Source organism: Lactuca sativa, chromosome 4 (assembly GCF_002870075.4).
Source record: "Lactuca sativa cultivar Salinas chromosome 4, Lsat_Salinas_v11, whole genome shotgun sequence".
Classification (NCBI taxonomy): Eukaryota; Viridiplantae; Streptophyta; class Magnoliopsida; order Asterales; family Asteraceae; genus Lactuca; species Lactuca sativa.
In genome coordinates this window covers 126,093,959-126,117,785 of record NC_056626.2, presented here as the reverse complement: position 1 = coordinate 126,117,785, position 23,827 = coordinate 126,093,959, and the positions used below count along the sequence as shown (strand labels likewise).

General features: G+C 32.6%; 1 protein-coding gene and 1 long non-coding RNA gene across 2 annotated transcripts; one reads left to right on the top strand and one right to left on the bottom strand.

The window, feature by feature from the left end:
- Positions 1-1,944: 1,944 nt before the first annotated feature.
- LOC111902618 (rac-like GTP-binding protein 3) lies at positions 1,945-4,677 on the top strand. Its single transcript, XM_023898436.3, has 8 exons — positions 1,945-2,225; positions 3,200-3,287; positions 3,385-3,494; positions 3,747-3,810; positions 3,902-3,966; positions 4,032-4,097; positions 4,177-4,271; positions 4,435-4,677. Exons 1-8 carry the CDS (start codon positions 2,121-2,123, stop codon positions 4,472-4,474), a joined length of 633 nt encoding a protein of 210 aa, XP_023754204.1. The 5' UTR covers positions 1,945-2,120; the 3' UTR covers positions 4,475-4,677.
- Positions 4,678-21,359: 16,682 nt separating this feature from the next.
- LOC111902720 (uncharacterized) lies at positions 21,360-23,203 on the bottom strand. The gene is made up of 2 exons (XR_002853931.3): positions 22,594-23,203; positions 21,360-21,832 (listed from the first exon to the last, which is right to left on the bottom strand). It is a non-coding gene; the product is annotated as an uncharacterized LOC111902720 (long non-coding RNA).
- Positions 23,204-23,827: the final 624 nt, after the last annotated feature.

Genomic DNA, 23,827 nt, shown 5'->3' with positions numbered 1-23,827 from the left:
GTTTCCTTGTTAGATAACCCTAATAGCCTCACTATATATAGAACCCTATGCCCCAAAAAAGCGGCTAAGCATCCTTTTAGGGTTTCACACGTTTTTGGGCAGCCTCCATCCTCTCTCCTCCTCATCCTCTTGCTCTTGGTGTTTGTGAACCATTAGAGGAGTGACATTTGTGACTTTAAGCTTTCTAAAGTCAATACAAGGAGGAATTGGGATTGTTATTGCTATATAACAATCAATGTATGATCTAAACCCTAATTATATGTTATATTGATTGTCATATTCTAGATCTAGGGTTTATAGTCTTGGATAACTTGCATGTACAATAGAGAAACCTAGATCCAAACATTAAGGTTTGTATGAGCACATAGGATGTTCTTATGACCATATCCCATCAGAAGTTACTTGGAAGCTAACACCAGAAATCTCGTGCCTCTGATGGTTCACACCCAACCCTAGCAACAAGGATGCTTAAAGAGTTAGGAGAGGGGATGGAGACATTTCAGCTATCCTTAGGAATAAAGAGACTGATGAAAATCATAGGCTAAGGAGTCTTTTTTTTTTTTTTGAAAGAACTAGGCTAAGGAGTCTTTATATAGTGGATTTAGGAAACCGTAGATAACCCTAATTTGAATAAAATAATATTAATTCAAATTGGTAATTATCCGGCTTCTTATTTATCTGTAGGGAATATTTTAGAAACCCTGGAATATCCCTAATTTCGTCCACCCTTCCAAAGAAGGTTCTGGAACACTAATTTGTTCAACTGTTGAATAATTACACTTCAGCTCTTGTATTTTTAGTTAATTTAATTAATCTCTAATATAATTCCAATTACTTCTGATTAATTATTAATTAAATAATACTATTTTTAATTAATATATTATTTTCATAACATGTTAGTAAATCCATATGACCGCTAAGTTTAGCTATAATTGTGGTTCATAAAAAAACGAACTGATTATTTAAATCAATTTGGGCTTGGACACTCAGCCATACCACCAAGTTCTTGATCGGAATGGAATTTGATGTGTCGGGTTTGGTTGGATGCCCGAAGGTTATTGCTATTTATTAACCATATAATAAATCAATAAATCAGTCTCTCTCTCTCTCTCTCTAGAAGCCATTCTATTTAATTACTATGTCTGGGGGTAACCCAAAAAGACTTTGCTAATAATTCAAGTATATATACTAGTTCAATTATTGGTTTAGACACCTAATCCAACAACGAAAATTCAATATCAGGCATGCAAAAATAAACATTCACACACCTCTTGTTTTCAAATCTTTCAAGGAACACTACAAACTCGTTCTTGTTCATTCCAGCAAAATCGATATCGTTGAACCTTTGTTCTGCACCATCTACGTAACTAATTATGGGGTACCTTGTAAAAATAACAATAAAATGAAGATCAATCTTCATATATACGGCCATATTTGAGATTTTTTAGAGGAATGGTAAGACAAAAAGGGGAAGTAGACAGCAACGGAGGAACAAGTTCTTTAGAAAAGGTTATGTAGGGCAAACTCAATTATTGATAAGGTATGTGTGGCAACGGTGGTAGCTTAGGTGGCATAAATTTAAGTGACGTGTGGCTTAAAACTGGGTGACTAGGACAGGGTTAACCGGCTCACCCCTTGGCTTTGTACATAATGTTTTTAATAATAGGTAAAATAACAATTGGTATCCCTTAAGAGAAAAAAAAAATTAAAACAAAAATAAAAACAAAAAGTACATTTAAACCAAAATAAATGTAATATAATTGAGCTACATTTATAACTATATGAGTTCCCAGCTTTTACTTTTACTTTTTTTTTTCTTTACAACAACCAAAAAGATATTGAAATTTCAAGTTTCAACCATTATTATTTCTAATTTTGTAAATGTAACTAAAGGATGGAAGTAACGGTTGGTGTAAAGGAGTGTGAAATCATGTGACCCTATTTAGGCTCTCACCTTTTGTCTTTCTTTCACAATACCAAAACACACACAGACACATACCACCATTAAAGTAAACACACACAAAAACCCCTCTTCGATTTCCATCTGTATATTCATTTCTTTATTCTTTCTCTCATCGGATTCTCGTTTCTCAATTGGATTTTTCTTGTGTTCATGTTCCATGGCTGCAAGTGCTTCAAGGTTCATCAAGTGTGTGACTGTTGGTGATGGTGCTGTTGGCAAGACTTGTATGCTTATTTGCTACACCAGCAACAAATTCCCTACTGTAAGTCAGATTATTGGGTTTCTTTTAACTGATTTCCATCTGGGTTTTTTCTTAATTTTGCAGCTTTTTTCAAGATTCTTTTCACTTAGGGTTCTGTGTATGATTGATTGTCTGTCTTTCTGTCATGATTTCTTGCTACTTTTGCTTTGGTTTCATCTTTCTTGACTTTGTAGTCTAGTGAATTGGCCTTTTTCAGTTTTTTTGCATATGGGTTATCTTGTTTTTACCATAAAGAATCGAAAAAAGGTGAAACTTTATGCACCGTTTAATCAAGATTTAGACCCAAGAATCAAGATTAGCACTTTATTGGAAGTAAATCTCAACTGATTACACTAATTGTACCCCTAGTTACTTAGGGTTACACACTGTCAGTTATCTTGGCACACAATCCAAGAACCAACGATCTTTATAATTTCCCAGTAATTTATCGAAAAAGGGGCATTTTTTTTATAATATGATTATTGTGAAGAAAAGGATTAAGCATCAACAAAGTGCTTAAAGTCATAGATGGTTATTAGTCCTCGACTTCTTTTAAATTAATCTTGTTGAAACAAATCCGTGACTGTTTTTTTCAAAATTCAAGAAAATTAATTATAGGAAATCTAAAAATATTAAATTCAAAATTTAATTTGCGTCACAAAGCAAAATTGGTTATTACTAAATCGTAGTGATCAAAGCTTGGAACGAATAAACATCCATTATCATATTGACTATAGTTGGAATATCATAATCAAATTTCAACTTTTAAACAATATAAAATGATTGGTATCATTTTAAATTACAATAATGAAGCTTGCTAACAGCCTAACACATAAACACCCTTTTATATTATGTAAATAGGAAGTGTAATGATAAAGATGCTACTCATTTCTTTCGAAACAATTATCATACTTGCAAATATGTAAAAATATACAATTGCGTTATTTTAATAATATCAAGTAATCCTAATAATGATTTGATGTTAACATAACCAGGACTATGTACCAACTGTATTTGATAACTTCAGTGCAAATGTTGTAGTTGAAAGCACCACAGTAAATTTAGGCCTCTGGGATACAGCTGGTAAGCATTTATTCAGACTCAAAACTATTAAATTATCATGTCATTGTATGTTGTTCTTAATTTGGGAAATGTTTGTTTCATGAATTTATATAATTAGGACAAGAGGATTACAACCGATTAAGACCCTTGAGTTATCGAGGAGCTGATGTCTTCGTTCTAGCCTTTTCATTGGTCAGTCGAGCCAGCTATGAAAACGTACTTAAAAAGGTACTTTTCCTCGAATGTTAAAAACTCAATTTTCACTTCAATGTGCTTTTGTTACATTAGATTGGATTGGAATGAATTGAACTTTCTAGATGACAAAAGCTAGTCCATGTCCCACCTTTTTGAGTGGGACAAAAATTGTAGCTTTTGTCACAGTCCAATCCAATAAATACCAAACACAGTTTGACATGACATGTGATGTCATGTTCTGTCTGTAATCAGTATGTGATTTTTTATGCTTCATTACTTGAGCAGTGGATCCCTGAGCTTCAACATTTTGCTCCCGGTGTCCCTGTTGTTCTAGCTGGAACCAAACTCGGTAATTTGGTTTATTTACAATACTCACAACTACTTTCTTTACAAAAAAGAAGTATAAAAATTCATAATTTGTTTTTTTCAATTATTTTTAGATCTTCGTGAGGATAAACGATATTTAGCAGATCACCCCGGACTAGTCCCAGTAACAACCGCACAGGTACATTTTCTGATGCTTATATTCGCAAATTAACATTCGAATTATAAATTTTGCATAATGATTAGGGAGAGGAACTTCGTAAACAAATGGGTGCTGCATATTACATCGAATGCAGCTCAAAAACTCAACAGGCATGAAAATTTTCAATAAATTTTGTTATTTTAATGATTATCTTTTTGTTTTTTTAATCATTTATTCTACTGACAACAGAATGTAAAATCCGTGTTTGATGCCGCGATAAGAGTGGTGATCAAACCACAACAACCACCAAAAGAGAAGAAAAAGCCACGACCAGGATGTTTTGTGTTAGTTTCTTCAACTTTTTACAACCTACCAAAAATAATGCAGTGTCAAAATCGGAAAAAAAAAATAAAAAAATTGAAACACAGTGTCTTTTGCCTCTATTTTGAACCTCATTATGTGATCATAAATTGAGCTAACTAGTACTTGGTTTTATTGGGATTGCAGTAACATGTTTTGCAATAAGAAACTTACATGCCTGGGGTAAGACGCATTAAAGATTTCATTCAGATTGTAATTTAATGATCAGATCGGCTGTCATTGTTAGTATATAGGACGCAAGCAGAGAAGTATATTTGTTGGATATATAGATCATATATCCATTTCATTTTTTATGTGTGTTTTAACTATAACCATTTTGTAAAAAATCTCAACACTGAATAGGTACTTATAATTCGGTTCTTAGATATATATTTGTTGTTTCTACAGAGAAAACCATAGGGTAAGGGACAAAAGGGTGTCCTGAATTTATCGCTGATAAAAATTTATGTTTCTTGATAAAAACCAAAAATGCTCAACTTAGTATTATTACATATACTGGTGGTTAAAATTGATAAACATATGTATTTTCTTTTTTGTTTTGTTCTGTTTTGGTCAATTTTCAACTTGATAAACATATGTATTGCTTAGTTCACTTAAAAACGAGTAAATTATTTTATATGTTCGGATGGGTTTAGTCAACCCTGCCCAAGAGGGGGGACAAGTTGGGCCTTAAATGGGCTTTTCACCCCCAACTTTCCATCGGTGTGATTTCTATTCTTTAAAAATAACGAACTATAAACTTTTGCTATAATGTCACATAATGTCACATATGTATATAACTCTAGTCATGTTGCAAACCCCGTTTACGAGTTTACAACGTATAGGAAAAAGTTTAGAAAAAGTTTAGGATCAAACCTACATGTGGATTGTCAAAAAGGGAAGGTGTTCTTTTGGTAAAATAAGCCCATGTCTAGCTTATTAAATGGGAAGTGTGTTACTATTGTTCAGAAGCAAACATCTAACTTAGACATGAACAGAAAAACCAATATCGGAAAAAGACCAAGACCAGACCAATCTAAAACAAATTCGGACAGAAAAAAAACTAGTCCAAAAAAAGACCAAAAGATTTCGAGACCGACCCGAAACCAGTTCAAGACCAACGATGAGCATCTCTAATCAAACTTATAAAAAGAGATAGAGTTACAATTGTAGCCCACATCTAGCTTATAGAAAGAACAATGTTCTTATTGTCAAAAAAAAATCCCAAATCTAAATTATAAAAAGGAAAGTTTTGCCATCATCGATAAGTCTACATTAGGTTTTCAATAGGGAAACGATCCCCATTATCGAATGTCCATACATTAATAACTCCTAACCTATTATTAGTATGAATGCACTTCAAGATAAAATCATTTGCAAGCAACAATTATACTTCAACACTTTGCAAAACTGGTTTTGAATTTTGTAATATGTGTCCTAAGGTTATATATAAAAAGCATTAATTAAAGTATTAGTTATGAGAAATATTATCATAATTAAATATGATAAATATTAATTATAAATAATAGTTTTATAATTAATGTATTTTATATTTAATTATGATAATAGTACACATAATTAATGCTTATCACATTTAATTATGATAATATTTCTTATAATTAATATTTCAATTAATATTTCTTATATGACTTAAGGGTATATATTAGAAAATCTCATCTGTTTTTTATGCATGTTTATAATCAAGGACGATGTTAGTGTGTAATGAAGGGTGTAAATGGACATTCCTTCAATTGGAAGAAATATGCATTTGTTACATTATATATTTTTTATGGACATCCTTATAGATGTGAAATGGACACATGAACCTTTTACGATGAAAGAAACTCATCCAATTAATTTTCATTGGGACATAATCAATGGAAATTATTTAGCAAATTCAAATATCATTCTAAACATCCAAATAGATGAAAATTAATGATTGCCATGCCAAATTAAGCATAATCATAGTAAGTTCTATTTAAAATAGCGTTTGGTGCATGAGACTGGACGTAACGGTATAATATCGAACTGAAATGGATTGAACTGGACATAACTAGTAAAATTATCCATAAAGTGTTTGGTAGCACTAAGATGGGACAAAATATGAGATTAAAAAGACTTAATTATCCCCGAGACACACACACACATGTGTGTGTATATATATATATATATATAGGGAAAAGTGAATATACCCTTAAGGGTATATAAGCTTACGTACCCAAACACACTATAATACGTCGTTTTGTTTAATATATTTATTATAATGTGTGTAAACTTCAACTCTTAACTTGATTAACTTTCAAGATTTTTCGAAATTTCACTAATATCTTTCTCTTATATTATATCTTTTTGCCGAACACTTATTAGGCTATATATATTGTAGTTGAAAATGAAAATTACGTAAGAGGAAGATTTATGTGTAATTTATAATAATCTTGGAAGTAAATCAAGTTTGAAGTTAAATTATAAGAACATTGAACAATTAGAATGTATTATACAAGGTTCTAAATGGCGTGAGGCGTGGCGTGGCGGGAAGACCAAGCCTCAAGCTTAACGAGCCATGGCGAGCCACGGCGTTTTTCAAGGCGTGATGTAAGGCGGCGATTTTGTATTAATTTAAACTTATATTACCACATAAATATAAATTTATATTAAATATAACTACTTTTTAGAAGTGTTAAATCAATAACTAATAACAAAAAGTTAACAAAAACCACAATACTTGTATCTCCGGTTTGAAAAGACATAACAAAGAGAAAAAAACTGTGTCTCAAACGAAAAAACACGCGCCATAACACGCCATAACGCGCCATGGCGCGCCATATCACGCCTTGCCATGCGTTATGCCTAACAGCAACGTTATGAAGCTTTTCGTAACGGCGAAGCCACGCCTCACGCCATGGCGCGCCTTTTAGAACACTGGTATTATATGATACAAAACGACGTAGTATGGTGAGTTTGGGTACCTAAGCTTATATACCCTTAAGGGTATATTCACTTTTCCCATATATATATAAGGGATATGGAATAATACATTAAAGCCCCACTTAAACTTAGATATTAAACCTCTAAATTATGCAGTTTTATCTTAGTAAATATAATTGGTTTAGTTTTCATTTGGTAATATACAATTCTCCATTGCATTTCATTCCTCTATTATCGTTTAAACATCCTTGTTTTCTTTCCCCCTTATCGTTTATTACTTCACGTCTATGAACATTACTGTTTTCCACCATCACGAAGGTCAAAGATAATTTATATATTTGCTTCCCTTTCAAAATTATTTATTAAGTATTGAATCTGCAACGTCTAGTGTTAATCATGAATCCCTTAATTGTAATCTTTAGCTGATAAAACGACATAGTTTTATGAGGTTTACTACCTACGCTTCGGAGTGGTTGTAATGTATATTCATGTTTTCCATATGTATATATATATATATATATATATATATATATATATATATATATATATATATATATATATATATATATATATATATATATAAAAGATCTAATAACCAGGTTACAAATAAGAACCATTTAAATCTGAGATCTAATAATCAATTATTTCATCATTCTCCAAAAAAAAAACAACACCACCACCACGACCTACTTTCGGCACTGCCACCAACCATTGCTGTCTCCTACCACCGTTGCAACTCTCTACCACCTTCAAATCTATGTAGAGTCATCCTCTCCGGTGGTTCGTCGGCGGCTTCATGATTCCGACGACTTTTTTTGTGTGTTTTTTACTCAAATCTGGTTAGAAATAAGTTACTGTGATTCATTTTTATTGTCATTGATTGCATTTCTAGTCGAGATTTGAGTGATTATGAGTTTGTTAACACCTCCGTCAAACACAAAAGCCACATCAATATCGCCTTCAAATCCAGATCGGGCGACGGTAGAGCTGCCTTGGACCACCGGCCAAACTCACCACCATCGACTCTAGTCTCTCAGATGTGAAGTCGAATGTTACATCTGCTACCTACCACTACCGTTGTCCCCCTCTATTGAGTTTATATTAGTCATTGATGATATTTTTTGTGCTTCTTACTCAGATTTGGTTAGATCTTAGTGATTTAGATGGATTTTTATTTTCTCCGGTGGCATTTCTAGTCCGGATCTGTCCATATCTGAGTGAATATCAGAGTGTCACCACCTCCGTCAAATAGGAAATCCATTATCACCCTGTCACCTTTAAATACAGATCAAGTGACGCTACCACCGCCTCATACTGCCGACCAAACTCACCACCAATGACTTCAGTCTCTTAGGTCTGAAGTCAGAAGTTACATCTACTACCGACCACCAGTAGCGGAGCTAAATGGGGGCATTGGGGGTACTACAGTGCCCCCAAAAAATGTTTTATTTATATAAAAAATATTATTTATAAACCTGTTTCATGTTATTGTACCCCCAACTAAAGAGATTATAACATGTTTTTTAATGTCCGATATTGGATAGCTACATATAATATATATTGACAATGTTTGTACCCCCATATCAAAATTCCTGGTTCCGCCACTGCCGACCACCACCGTCGTCTCCCTCTAATGAGGTTTCACTAGTAGTTGATGACTTCTCCAACTGAAAATCCTGCTCCACCACGAAAAACGACACCATCACTCTACTCCAATGTGCATATCTATTTCATCTCCATTTGTCTGATGTCCAGATCTACTGGAGTACCATAAAACTTTTAGGATCTATTTTGACGAACCTCTTTTCCGCCTCTAGATCTGTGGCCACCTCCTTATCTACTTCGTCTATGTTGTGTTCTCCATCTCCCACCGTCAAATCTGATATTGACAACTGCCACCACCACTAAAAACCGCTGCTACGCTCCCTCACACCGCATCTGCATCAAATCTGATTTATATGGTGCTTATAAATCTTATGTGTGTGGTGCACACAAGGTATTTAATGAAATGTTTCAATAAGATTAGGTTTGTTGTTAAGATGTGAACACTATGAATGAAATTCCTTAACTGTTTTATTAAACTATGAATAAGAGTGCTGAAATGTTCTATTAAACTATGAATTTGTATGGTGCATACATGGTGTTTGATGAAATGCTACAACAAAATCAAACATGTTTTTAAGTGGGAATCCTAATCTATTTTATTAAATTGTGAAAGAAAGTCTTGCACTATAAGTTTTAAGTTTAGAATATGGTTGTGAATGTGTAATTTTTGTATATTAAACTGTGAATTTATTGTATTAAGTTAATTAGTGTTTAAAATATTATATTAAACTATGAGTTTACTGTATTAAGCTATGAATTAGTTTCTAAAATATTATATTAAACTATGAATTCTTATTTTTTTTTATCCAAATACGATTTTTGAGATAAAGATGTTGGCAGTGTTGGCACCGGTGGTTGGTGGTAGCGATGATTGATGACATTGTATGGTAGTTGGCGATATTGATTTCGGTGGTGGTGGTAGAGTAAGGACATGTTTTATTTATCACTCATCTTCTTTGTTGATTTCACATAAGTAATCCTTTTTTATGATTCATATTTATGTTTTGCTTTTCATGCTTGCTTTTGAAATATGAGATAATTTATGTATGTATTAAACTGTGAATGAGTTGTTTGATACACTGAAATATGAGAATATACTTGTACATAAGTTGTGAATGTACTGTATTAAACTGTGAATTTGTTGTGTTTATTGTAAATTTATTCATAACTTAGGGGCAGTTTGGTAGCCTCTTAATTGAGAAATTCTGAGGCAAGCTCTTAAAAATCCAGATTTAGATTGTTGGGTAACATCTTAATTTTTTCCGTTTAATTTTTAAGAAGGATCTTAATATTTCAGATGTGGGGTTGTGTCTAAAAATAAAAAAGATGTGTTTGTTCCTTCTTTACCCTATGCTTCTTCCCTTTCTATTTCTCACAACTCCTTTTCCCACCCACCCCCTCCGATGATCTGCAACCTCCATCGGCCCTTCGCCACCAGCTGGTCTCCTCCCATCTCCAACCAATTCCAGCGCTGACCACCTCCGACCGACTCTTGCACCGGCCACCACCGACTGATTCAAGTTTTTCTTCCTTCTTTTGCCCCAACTCAACTTTGACCGCCAACATCTCTGATTCACACATCTCCGATGCCGTTGCACAACCCATTTGATCGTATAGTACCATCACCCCTATAATCAACCTTTCACAACACCAACACCCCATATGCTCCAACCGATATGATTCTCGTCCATGAAAAGGTTATGATTGCTTAGAAACCCAAATCAAACAACCCTATAAGAAGTCGTGACTTTGGGTTGTTTATGTTCTATATGTTGATTTATTTCTTGATTTTATTAATAACCTAAATTCAATATCCCAGACTTCATCTTGGTTTCAGTCAAAAACCATTCATGATATTTGTGTTCAATAGATAGTTTAAGCGAAATCAGTTTTCAAAAAAATTTAAGTAGTCTTTTTATCTAATTAAATTAAAGTAATCTTTTTATGTATGTTATATTAGAATGCAACTGTTTGTAGTTTATTTTTTTCTCCTCAAAGCTAACATTTGCCTTTATTTTTCTATGTAATGATTAGATCACAGATGAAGTATGTAAAGAAATTGCAACAATAGTTCAATAAGAATACAATCTTACCATAGAAGGGTTTTATCCTTTTATATTAACTTTTTTCTTTTCATTCTATTCATGAGCTGTGAACTCTGTTATATCCATTTCATGATGTATTTGTCCCTCTTTGTGGTTATGTAGTTGAGCATAAAGCTATTGCTGACAACTGATGTAACATCCTATTTCGAATTGTTCCCATTTTGAATTGGTGATCAAGGATAAAGTGTTATCAAGCTACGGATACCTAAGGGGTCAGGTTTCGGACCTAGTTGGAGTTGGATAATGTGCCTTGGATTGCTCGAGTATTCAGTTTGAGATTTTAGATCAAAGGGTATTTTGGTAATTTGTCAACTCAGGTCTTATGGAAGTGGATTTTGGTTCAAGACATTTTATTCTAGGCAAGAATTGACAATTGGGTTGAGTGTCTCGATACCTTTCTATGCATATATGAATGGTTGGAATCGGAGTTGTATCCAACAAGTTATAGCCTTCGGAAGAATCAGGGTTTCGGGAAAAGCCCTAGTACGAGGGGCGTACCAAGGTGGTATGCAGGGTGTACTGAAGAGTAAGAACTACGCAAGGCGTAGCTAGAGGAACGAGTAGCGTATAAGCGAGGACTGGATCGGGATGCATGGCCTCGTACGCGGGGCATAAAAGAAGGTACGCTGGGTGTACGAGGGTTAGATTGAAAAACCTAATCTTAGAGTTGTACCTTATATAAGCATAATTTTGAGCCTCCTTCTTCATTCTAAGTCAGCCCCCACCCTCTAAAACCCTAGAACTCATCTCTAGTCATTCATGGTGGTATTTTGAGCTTATGCAGTCTATTTTAGAGTGTTTGGTCCATTTCCAAGAAGGTGGAGTTTGATGCAAACATGGGGATCAAGGAGAAGCTTATGGATCTGGCTTTTGTGAGTCATTTTCAGCTTAATGAAGGTATAAAGCTTTGAAGTTGATTATTGGTGTCTTAGATCTACCAGTCATGGGTTTTTGTTCATTTTGGTCCCAAGTATGAGATCTAATGGTCTTGATTTCATTCTTGGAGCTTTGAGTTGCCCCTCTTAGTGTTTATGAGGTTCAAGGTCCATAAAGTTGGCACCTTTAGAGCTTAAGACCATCTATGTTGTAGTTTGATCCATTCCTATGAAAGTAGAATGCTATTTTGTCTTGTTGGGGCATGCAAAGTCACTAAGTCGGTGACTTTATGGGATTAGACATTATGTGGGACTCAGATCTGTGGTTTGGACTTATGACTTAAAGCAATAAGTGCTTAATGGAAGAAGTGAGGCTAGAGGGTAGTATGTTGGGCGTACAAGCCAATACGTGCAACATACAAGCCATTAAGCGAGAACGCGTAGCGTAATGCTGAGAACGCCCTACGTACTCAGCCAGGTTGGATTTTAGGCTTTGGGCTTCAGGTTTGGGCGATCTATTTAGCCCTAGATTCTTGGACCTTAATGGACTATCTGGTTGGTTGTGTTTTGGGCTAATTGAAGGACTAGATCATAGGACTAGGCCCAATAAGGATTTTGGGCCCAATTCAGAAAATTGGGCCATTAATGGGCTTGTAAGTGCGTGGATTTCGTTGGGTTAGCGATGGACAGGTATAACGATTCAGAAAATAATAAATGGGCTTTAGGAAAGGACCATGTAAGGGTTTGGGCCCAATTTGGAAAATTAGGCCATTATTAGGCCTTTATGGATTTTAGAGTTTTGAACTTGATTGGTTTTGGACTTGGGCCTTAGCTAAGTATCTTGTGGGCCAAGGGTAAAATGGGTATTTTACCCAAGTATGGATTATGGATCATGGTATAGAACCGAATTGCTAATTGGGTGATATTCTGGTATTGATAGCCCAGGAAGGGGACATGCCAGCAACTAAGGAATTCTTTCAGGAAGCTTTTGCGTTCGAGGTGAGTCTCCTCAACATACCAATGAGTCTAAGGTACCAAGGCCGGCCCATTTTATAATATGTGGCATACTAGTTGATATAGTGTTATGTGGCATGTTAGTTGGTTATGTGCTAGGAGGTATGCTAGTTGTATATGTATTATACTTGTATGGAAGACCATGGCAGAGCCCATGAAACTCGGATGTAAGACCATGTGGAGAGCCCATGAATTTCCTGTTAAAGACCATCAGGGGGGAGGGAGCCCATGGCACTTAGATGTAAGACCATGTGGAGAGCCCATGACTTTCCTATTAAAGAACATGAGGGGAGCCAATGGCACTTAGGTGTAAGACCATGTGGAGAGGCCATAGCATCCTTGAGTAAGACCCTGGGGGGAGTGCACGACATCCTTATATGTTTATATGCTTGGCTTGTATATGCTAGTTGATTATGTGACATGTGGTACGATAGTTGTTTATGATAGTATGTGATATGCTAGTTGTCTTTGTGATACTTTCATAGAAGACCCAGGGATAGCCTGTGGCAGTTGGATATCAGACCATGTAGGGGAGCCCATGGTAATCCTTATATGTTTATTTGATATGGCTTATGTGATTAATATGGTTTATGTAGTTGTTATAGCTAGTATGGAATATGTTGTTATGTGGATTGTGTGGGGTATGCTCTGGGGAACTCACTAAGCTCCATGCTTACAATTTTGTTTATGGTTTCAGGTATCATTGTTTTGGAAAGGAAGGGCTCAGCTTGATCGCAATGCACATACCTGTGGTTTCTGCATTATGTTATTTTAGGACGTAATCTGATAACTGTTTAATTAAGCAATGTTTTTGGAATGCTTGGATTTAAAAGATAACTGTCTTTTTACTATTATAAAAATGAAATTTTTACCCCTGATTTTTTGGTCTTTACAAGTGATATGATACCAGCAATTCCAACTCCTAAGTCCTCTGCAAAGGTTCTGATTCCAGCTAAAACAAAAGGAACCACCATAATTCGATGAGTTTCTTTTTATGAATTTTGTTTTTGCTTCTGGAATATGTGAAAAAATACTCATTATACACATATATGATTTTCTTAAATTTTAAATATATTATATAAAATTTAAATTATGAATATTGTGTAAATTAAACTTTGAAAAAACATCAATCACTCGATCTAAATGTATAAATGTAGGTTTTAAGTTAAGAATATGTCATTTTTGTGTATTAAATTGTTAATTTATTATATTAAGCTTTGAATTTTATATATTAAATGGTAATTAGCTATATTATATTGTGAAATGACTACATATTGCTTTGATTTTTTTATAAGTTTTGTGTTGAAATTTGAATGATTTATTTAAGAAATTTTGTATTGATTTCTTATAAATATATTTACTCTTTGTGTTGTATAAGTATGCAAGAATGTATTAATTTTTATAACTGTTTTGCATTAAATTCAAAATAGGTGAATTAATCAGTTTATTAAACTATGAATGTAGCATTTAACTTTTCATTACATGACTTTATATACAGGTCTCGTTTGGAAAGAAGAATTTTTGTGACTTTAGCATAAGTGGTTAGTGGTCGCATGTGGTGGTTGTGGTGGTGGTAGAGTTTGAGTTTGACTTCTTTGAATTTGAGAATTAATGTAAAATGGGTTGTCTTAAATTGTGAATTTGTGTATTAAACTATAAATGAATTGTATAAAGTTGTATTTTATATAAGTTTAGTATTAAAATATGACTGAACTTGTGAATGAAAAGATTAGACTAAAAAAATTACGATTTTGTCCTTTTCTTACTAAAAAGATAAAAATCAAGATTTTAACAGACTTCATCATATTCACAATGCATATTTGCTTATTAAATGAGGGTTCTTATGGTTCTTATTGTTTTGTGGTTATCATTTGAACCACAACATATATATATATATATATATATATATATATATATATATATATATATATATATATATATATAGGTAAGAGCTCATTTCAGATGAACATAATTTTGTGAGACCGTGAGACAAATTTTCTCTAGTGAAATAGTCTAATATTCGAGTTATCGTGTATATATATATATATATATATATATATATATATATATATATATATATATAAAATATTCTAACATTATATGTTTTTAAAATATTTCAATGTAAAATGTGTTAAAATTATTGTTCTAGAATATTAGAATATTACACATATTATATATTTTTTTTAATAACAGATTATTATAATATTTCACTAGAAAAAAGTTGTCTCATGGTCTCACAGAGTATATATATATATATATATATATATATATATATATATATATATATATATATATATATATATAGAGAGAGAGAGAGAGAGAGAGAAAGAGAAAGAGAGAGAGAGAGCTAGGTACAAATGTGAATTGACATTTATTGTGCGGACATGTGGACAATACTATTATATGAGAATGACAAAAAAAATATGTTGTTTGATAATATGAATACGTTTAATCTTACAAAACTATTGTCATTATCACACATTCTCACTAATTAAATCGTCTATAAAGTTATTATAGATCTTGTATTATTATTCTGATTCTATCAGAATGTTGTCAGAATGTTTATTGAGTCGTATTCTGTAAGAATGAAAATGAGTGAAAAACGATGTGTGAGAACAAAAATGTATAAGAATTAGTAAGAATGCATGAACTATAATATGTTCTTATGGATTCAAAGGACAACCGCTCAAGCTCTGATACCAATTGTGAGTACTAGCAACAATGCACGAGGACAAGGTTTGAAAACTCAAACCTTGAATTAATCTTAAAGATCAATGTCTACGCTTAATTGATGTTCTAGTCAAGTATCCTAATACCAGTCGAGACTTGAAGTAAAGATTCAACAAAGTACACAAGTATTAAATGAAGAGACTTATGAGTATAATCAATGTAAAGACAATAAATGAACAAGAAGAATGTAGTGAAGGTTTTGAATGGAGAGAAAAGTCAAGGAAAGTTAAGAGAAATATTTGCTATCTGTGGAGGAACAATCCGTATATTTCTTGTCGTTCATACCTTTGAAGTAAGTAGTTAATTAAGACTATCATGAATTGATTGTAGATTGTTGATTGAGGTTAAGACATTGAAATTGGAATTACTACAATATTCATGAGTACTTTGAAAATAGAGATTTGAAGTATTGAATAAAGCCATGCATAGAGATTACTTCATGGATTCAGTCACTAGTAATTCTAAGATGATAATATATTCTATTCTTAAAACATAGATAGTTTTAATAGCTTACAGATCAGTTGTGCATTGGTTTGCTCAAATGCATCTCATAATTGGATGTTATAAAAGGGTTATTCCTGTGTGATGTGATATGTAAATTTTATGACTACATAGTCAATAGAATTCGTTCATTTTTCCTGAATAAGGAAAAGCGATATATGTAGGCCCCTCAGTGATTTGAGTTGATCTATGAAAACCAGGCGCCTGGTCCGGACTGAATTGATGTGTTCAATTTTTTTAGTCTGAAATCTGATTAGAAATCAGGAAATTGGGAAACAAATAAATGAATATGAGGTTGATCAATTAATTCATGACTCAGTTCATATGATATCTTGTAGAATGAAAGAATAATTGATCACTTATCGTAGGGCCAACATTTGATTTGAATCAGGGTTTGGCAGTGGCTTTGGAAAACACTATTTGTTGTTTAGTTCAAGGTCTATACTTGAAATTGTAATTACAAACTTATCAAAGTGGGAGACTGTTGGATTAAGGCGTCTAAGACAATAACTAAATTTGTATATTCTTGTAATTAGAAGCAAAATCTTTTTTGGGTTGCCCTCATAACTATAACTTGATTTGAATGACATTTATAGAGAGAGTATTATTTATTAGATTATTATATGATTAATAAACTAATTGGAAATTATTAGGAAATGATTTGTTAATATATTATATGATTAATATAAATTGGAAATAGACGTTTGGTTTATTAATTTATTATGTGATTAATAAATTAATATGAGATCAATTGTTAAAATAATTGATTTGTTAATTTATATGGTTAATAAATTAATATGAAATCATTTAGAATTGATTAACTATGAATTAACATTAATCTGGAATTAATTTGGGATTAATTGGAATTAATTAAAGATGCTATGGGTGAATTGTAATTGTTCAATAATTTTACAAAAGAAGCAATTCTAAAACCATCCAAGGAGGTGGACGGTTTTGGGATCCTCCATGGGGTTTCCAAAAGCCTCTTGGATGTATATAAGGAAATGATTTGGATTGGGATTAAAATCCATTCAAATCTCGCTTGGTCCCTAAGTTACCTAAACTATAGATAGGACTCCTTGGGCATCAACTTTTGTGACTACTCATTCTTGGAAGATTATGAATGAAAATTATACCTCTTCCCTTCTATTCTCAAGTGTCTTCTAGCTCTAGGGTTTGGATGTGAGCCATTAAAGGCATCCAAGCTTTTGGTGCTTGCTTTCCAAGGAACTTCAAGAGGATTTGATTTGATTATTTGCTATAATAATCAAAAGGTATGTAACCATATTATTTATGTTAATTTCGATTTTCATAGCCTTTCTTTAGAGTTTCCTGATGTTCATAGGTTATTGCTATAAATAGAGAAAACATAGATCTTTTCTAGGTTGCATGAAAATTTAAGGGTTTAAGTGTTTATTCTGCCACATGAATTTTTCTTATAACCTAGAAAACCCATCACAATTGACCACCACGACATGGTGGAATGATCACTACGACGTCGTAGAATGATCACCACGACGTGGCAAGCTAAGAAACATGTGGCAGTTGTCGGAGAAATGGGTCATCGCGACATAAACAATAGACATCACAAAGTGACATATGTCAAGCCATAAAGACACACAGTAGAAGGGTATGACACGTGGAAAGATTGAGATCTAATTGATCACCACAACGTGACACAAGTATGGGCACGACGTGGCACACCCCAGACTATAAAAACGAGTGTTTTTGTGGAATTTGGGGGGGGGGGTTGGACATGCACGATTGGAGATATTACGCGAGAGTCGTTTAGAGGATATTATACCAAAGGAGTTATACTAATGTATGTGAGACACGGGTTGAGTTACAAGATGATAGAGGTATCTTTTATCATGTTATTGTGTAATTTTATATGCGATAGTCGTCGGGAATTGTTAGACCCGAGCATATTTTATGAGTGTTCGTGATATGGTGCTATTACAAACCTGTTGGTAAGACTTGTAAATAAATCTTACGGTGAGATAGTTAGTCGAGACTATGAGGGTTGTAAAACCTAAATTACTAAAGTTTCCCCATGTTGTGGACTTAGTTAACAGCTTTCGTGCTAAGCATATTGTGGTTATATTAACGGGTATAATGAGTGTGGTGACAATTAGTCACAAAGAGTGGTTAGTGGTAAATTGTGATATGTTCTGCGGAACTTGATAACTTTTGGTTAGGTATTGGCATGTGATGAGTTGGAAGGCAGTGTAGGTCAAGGCCCAAAGTTGATATATCTACCAACTGATTAGGTGAGTAAGACTACTCTAACACCTTTTGTTTGTGATAAATGTGTGTCAAAATATGTGAATTAAGTGTAGTGTAAATTATTGAAGATCATATTATTTATGGTGTGGTGTTATGGAGATACGCATGTAACGGAGGATGGTATGTTATTCATGCAGGTGAATTATATGAGATAGAGGTGATACTGATATGTCACGGGATTACACGGTTGATATTCGTTGATGTGTCACAGGTTGACACTGTGTTATAATTTTTGTGTCATGGGCTAAGACTATTGATATTCATTGATGTGTCACGGCTTGACACTGTTGTTATTCATTAATGTGTCACAGGCTAACACGATGTTATTCGTTGATGTGTCACAGTCTGACACCATTTTTGTACATTGATGTGTCACGGGTTAACACTGTTGATATTAATTGATGTGTCATAGGCTAACACCTTTGTTATTCGTTAATCTGTCACGGGCTGACATTGTGTTATTCGTTGAGATCTCACGAGATGACACGTTGTTATTCATTGATATGTTATGAGCTGACAAGATGATCTTTGTGGTTGTTGATGGGTAACAACTATGGTTTGCCTAGAAAGTTGCATTGTTATTTCATTAGATCTCTTGCAGGAGATCTGTGACTTAAATTATTGATGGAATTTATGTGTTATAATGAATTGTGTGTTATTTGTATCGTTATATGTTATATGTTATTATAGTTATTCACGAAGTCGTGAGGCTTACGGTGTTTGTTTGTACTTTTTTTGCACGTTAGAGATAGTAGCGCCTTACTCTTATCTTGTACTTGTGGCCAGTACGATCCATGATGATAGCTTCTTGTAGTGTACACAAAAATGTTTGAAAAGCTGCTATTGAATTTTTTTTTTCGGGTGTATCAGGTGTGAAAACCTAGGCGTTACAACCTTACAATAAAAAATATTACAGGGTGACTTTTTTGTTTTATTTAAAAGGACAATTGTTATAAATTTCTCCTTAGATCATTTTTGTACTAGTATTAGTTGTTTGTTTTATTCATTTTCTCGCTACCAAATAAATGTTTTCTAGGCACCATGTTATTATTTTAAACTTATAAAAATAACAAAAAAGCAAATAAAGGAAACAAAAACACTTAAGTGTGAACTTGTGATGTTAAACCATTTTTAGAATCATTTTCCAACAACAAAGATAATGATTTTTGAATTATTTTTTTTCTTACTTCCAACAACAATGATTTGAAATGTTATGATGTTGAAGTTGTTAGATTAAGGTGTATAAGGTTTTAACTAAATTGGTATAATCTTAGTGAATCAAAGTAAAGTTCTTTTTGGATTGCCTTCATAACTAGAAACAGTTAGAACTGATATTAGGAGAGAGATCAAATGATTTATTAATATATCATATGATAAATATATTAATTAGAAATAGTAAATTAATTAAGAATTAATCAAAATTAATTGGAAGTTTATTTTGGATTAATTAGAAATAATTAAAGGTGAAAGAGTTGAAATGCAATTGTTCAATATTTGAGTAAGGGAGTCAATTCTAGAACCTCTCATGTCTTTGACAGTTTTGAGGGGGAACCATAAGGTTTTTGGAAGCCTCCTGATAAGGAAACTAATTTGAATTGGTTTAAAATACTATTATTTTATTATTAAAATTAGTACTTCCACTAACTATAAATAGGGTCCATAACCCTAGCCAAAACTGATCTCTATAGACACATAGAGAAATTAAATTTCTCCTCTCCTCCTCTCTCTTATATTTCGATCTCAAGGTTTCTAGGGTTTTAAGTGTGAACCATTAGAGGTAAACCTATATTTATATTCAAAATATTGTTTGCATTATTCTATTTTTGCAAAAGATATGTATTCTAACTTTGTAATATTTGATTTACATAGGTTAGAAGTTTATTTCATCGGCATGTTGCTATAATTTGAGAAAAAAGTTAGACCTCTAGGTTGTATGTACCCATAATATGATTATGATTCTGTTGCGTAATTTTTTTTAACCTAGAAAACTTATCATAAATTTCATGTTATCTGCAAAAAAAATCATAAATAAAACATATAAAATAACTTTTTATCAAAAAACTAACATGAAATAAGTGAAAAACAATAATGAATCTTACGATTTACCTGCATCAAAAATCAGATAATTTTGAATAAAAAATCAGAAATCAAATTGATGAGGTTGTTTGGAATTAGATTAACATAAATAGAATATCAATTTTTTTTGAAGGATATGTAAAATCAGATTATCAGAATCGATGTATTAAGAAATATTGAAATCAGTAAACAGAAAAAAAAATTTGAAATCGAAAATCAGAAGGTTGAAAAAAAAACTAAAATCGATTTATAGTCTCTCTATGTATGGTAGTAAGGGGCTCAATGGAATGCTTATTCCAGAAGAATCGCACATCTCTATGTCTTTACTGCTTATTTTGTTTTGACTCCATTTTCTTTCATTTTTTCATTCAATCGCTATACATGATATATCATCTTCTTTTATATATACTAACATAATAAGATATATAAAAATGGGGCCTTGAAATTTTTTGGGCCATGGGCCATCGCCCATGCTGCTCCACCCACTAGAATGGCCCTGTCTTGACCCTTTTACGATCATTACTTTATCGAATATCCTTCTTTGTTCTTATGTTTGATCTTTCATATTAAAGTTAATAATATACTTGACTTAGCTGATATTATTGACTATTTAAATCCATAACTAATCTTTTCGACCTTTTTATTTTGGGATTTTATTTATGTTGGACACTTGTAAATTTTATATTTTAGATATTAATATCCCAAATCATGGCATACATACGTAATCATATAGTGAGAAATATCCTCATAGTGAGAAATTAGGAGGATATTTAATTTGTCATAGTGAAATGCTTTTTAAATCACAAAATATGGTAGGCTATTTAACTTCAAGTAACGTGTGCATGTTTATTGGTTACCTAATTATCAACATAAATTAAGTATAAATTAAGTAATTAATCATTAATTACCCATTTAATGTTTGGAGTAGGATTATTAAAGTACAATAGGACTCATATTAACAAATAAAAATAATATTCACATTGTCATCACCATTTGAACGACATGTGAACAATATTTTGCAAGGCCGTGAAATTTTTTTGTAAGGATTGACAAGAAGTACATTCCATTAGATTCTCATGTTTGGTTCAAGATTTGCTAAGGAATTGGATTCTTAAATGATGTGAACTTTCCATCGAATTAGGGAATATCCATTCCATTAAAATAATATGATTGAATTAAATTCATTTTTACGAGGGAAAGCTTAACCATAATACCCCTTATTTTGTTTCATGGTCAACCATCTTCATCAATGCCACCACCGTCACATTCACCATCTCCTTCTCCTCCACCACCATCACCACCACCCCTCCCACTACTTCCCACCACCATCTCTTTCGCTGTCACCACTACCGTCACCGCCACTACCACCACCCATCACCACTAACCACCACCATCCACCATCGCACTACCACCCATCATCCACCACCACTGCTACCACCACCATTTATTATTTTTATAATTTATATAATATATCTTTACATATAAACTATAGAACAAAGTATAATTAAGCAAGAGAAAAAGAAGGTTAATTCTGTCGTTTTACATTATTCCAATTCCTTTTCCTACCAACCAAATAGAATATGAAATTGGGTTCTATTTAAATTTCTTTCCAACGAAACATGATATGAAATTGGATCTAATTTCTGACAGATTCTAATTCCTTGACAAATTCTAAATCCTTTAGAAACATTTCGCAAACTAAATGGCACCTTGGACTTCAAAATAAATTATAGTTTGCAAAAACATTAGATCCCTTTCAACTTGAATCTAGTTAGATTATGTGAGTTGACATGATGGCAATGAATGAAGTTTGAACTTTTGTAAAGCAAGATTATGCCATCATCATAACTCAAAACTCCATTGAACTTAAGTCAGCTTGATAACATCATACGATCAATGTGTACAAGCTTTAACATATGGTGGATTCCTATGTTTCAAAATGATTTTAGATGTTAAACAGAAGTTTAATCCATAGATCAATTTTATGTATAAGAGTAAAATATCCATTAGTTTTCAAAACACAAAATCACCATCATAAATGAAACAAAGGTTAAAATAAATCTACTAGAGAAGAATATATGTTCTAGTGACTACAATCATATGGAAACATAATAATAAAAAATAATCTATCTATACTCTCAAGCTATATGGATGAAGAAGTAAGTTGAGTTGCAGGGGAGGGATTATACCTTCTAGTGGCTCCTAAATAGTAATCAAGCCCATGTTCAAGATCTATAATAATAGAAGGGACGCTTAAAATGTTGAGTTCCAAGGGAGGTGATACAAATTGTGGGGTTTGGGGATTAAGGGGAGTGTGTGGGGCGGTACTTAGACGATATCATAAGGAGGATATCAACACTAATTTAGTTCATGAAAAGGGTGGAGACCTTTCCCTTGAAGATAATGATGGTCACTGGTTTGAAGATAACGGTGGTCACTGGTTGGTGGTAAAGATGATGAACATCAGATAGGGTTCTTAGATTATGATACATAGTTTAAATGTCGAGAGATGTTCATGGATAATGGTTTTAAAATAATAATAATAATAATAATAATAATAATAATAAAGTTAATTTTAAATATATTCATATAGAGGAGGAAGGTAAAATTAGCTCGCTCGGATAAAAAGTTTTTGATCAAAATAGGGTTATTACTTTTTTTTTTTTTTTTACAAATCTAATGTAGTTTAAAAATATTTACCAAATTAGTGTTTTTTTTCTTTATTTTCACTTTTTCTTATGATTTTTTATTTTAAATATCACTTTTTTTTTTTTTTTTTTTTTTTTTTTTTATATTAGTTTTTTACTGCCTTTTTTATTTTTCTAAAATATCAGTTTTTCATTTTTTTTATTTTAGTTTTTCAAATATACGTTTAACATAGATGCTTTGACGTTATTTATATAAATTATACAAACCATTTTGAACATCAAATTTTAGTAATCCTAAATTAAAACTACCATTACACATACAATATTCTTTAAGATGCACAAATCTTAACATTTACATATACAATTATGATTAAGGTAAAAGAAGCTCCAACATTCTTTGTTACAAAAAACATCACAATTAGTTTGAACTTGAACTAGTAACAAATCCCTACATGCAAAAATAATAATAATAAGAAAATAGCCATAATCATGAACCATAAAAATATTGTCTTTTCATTTACCTTTACTTAAACATAAATTGTTTTCGATTATGACCCTTTTGCCTACATGTTACACTCGAGTCATGGTAATTTCTCTCCTAGTCCTTTAATTTTCGAGTTTGGCAGTTTTGGCCCTTACACGGGGGATACCTGGATGGTACGCTAGACGTAAGGGGGGTTAAGTGGAAATGATGCCGTTTTGAGGAGTACGCTTGGCGTACTCTGAGTACGCATGGCCTACTCCTTTTGGACACAACCCCTAATTTTTAGGGTTT

Coding starts and splice junctions, on each gene's coding strand:
- LOC111902618 (XM_023898436.3), top strand. CDS start 2,121: ATGGCTGCAAGTGCTTCAAGGTTCATCAAGTGTGTGACTGTTGGTGAT. Junction 3,495..3,746: donor ATGAAAACGTACTTAAAAAG/GTACTTTTCCTC, acceptor TTACTTGAGCAG/TGGATCCCTGAGCTTCAACA. Junction 3,967..4,031: donor TCCCAGTAACAACCGCACAG/GTACATTTTCTG, acceptor CATAATGATTAG/GGAGAGGAACTTCGTAAACA.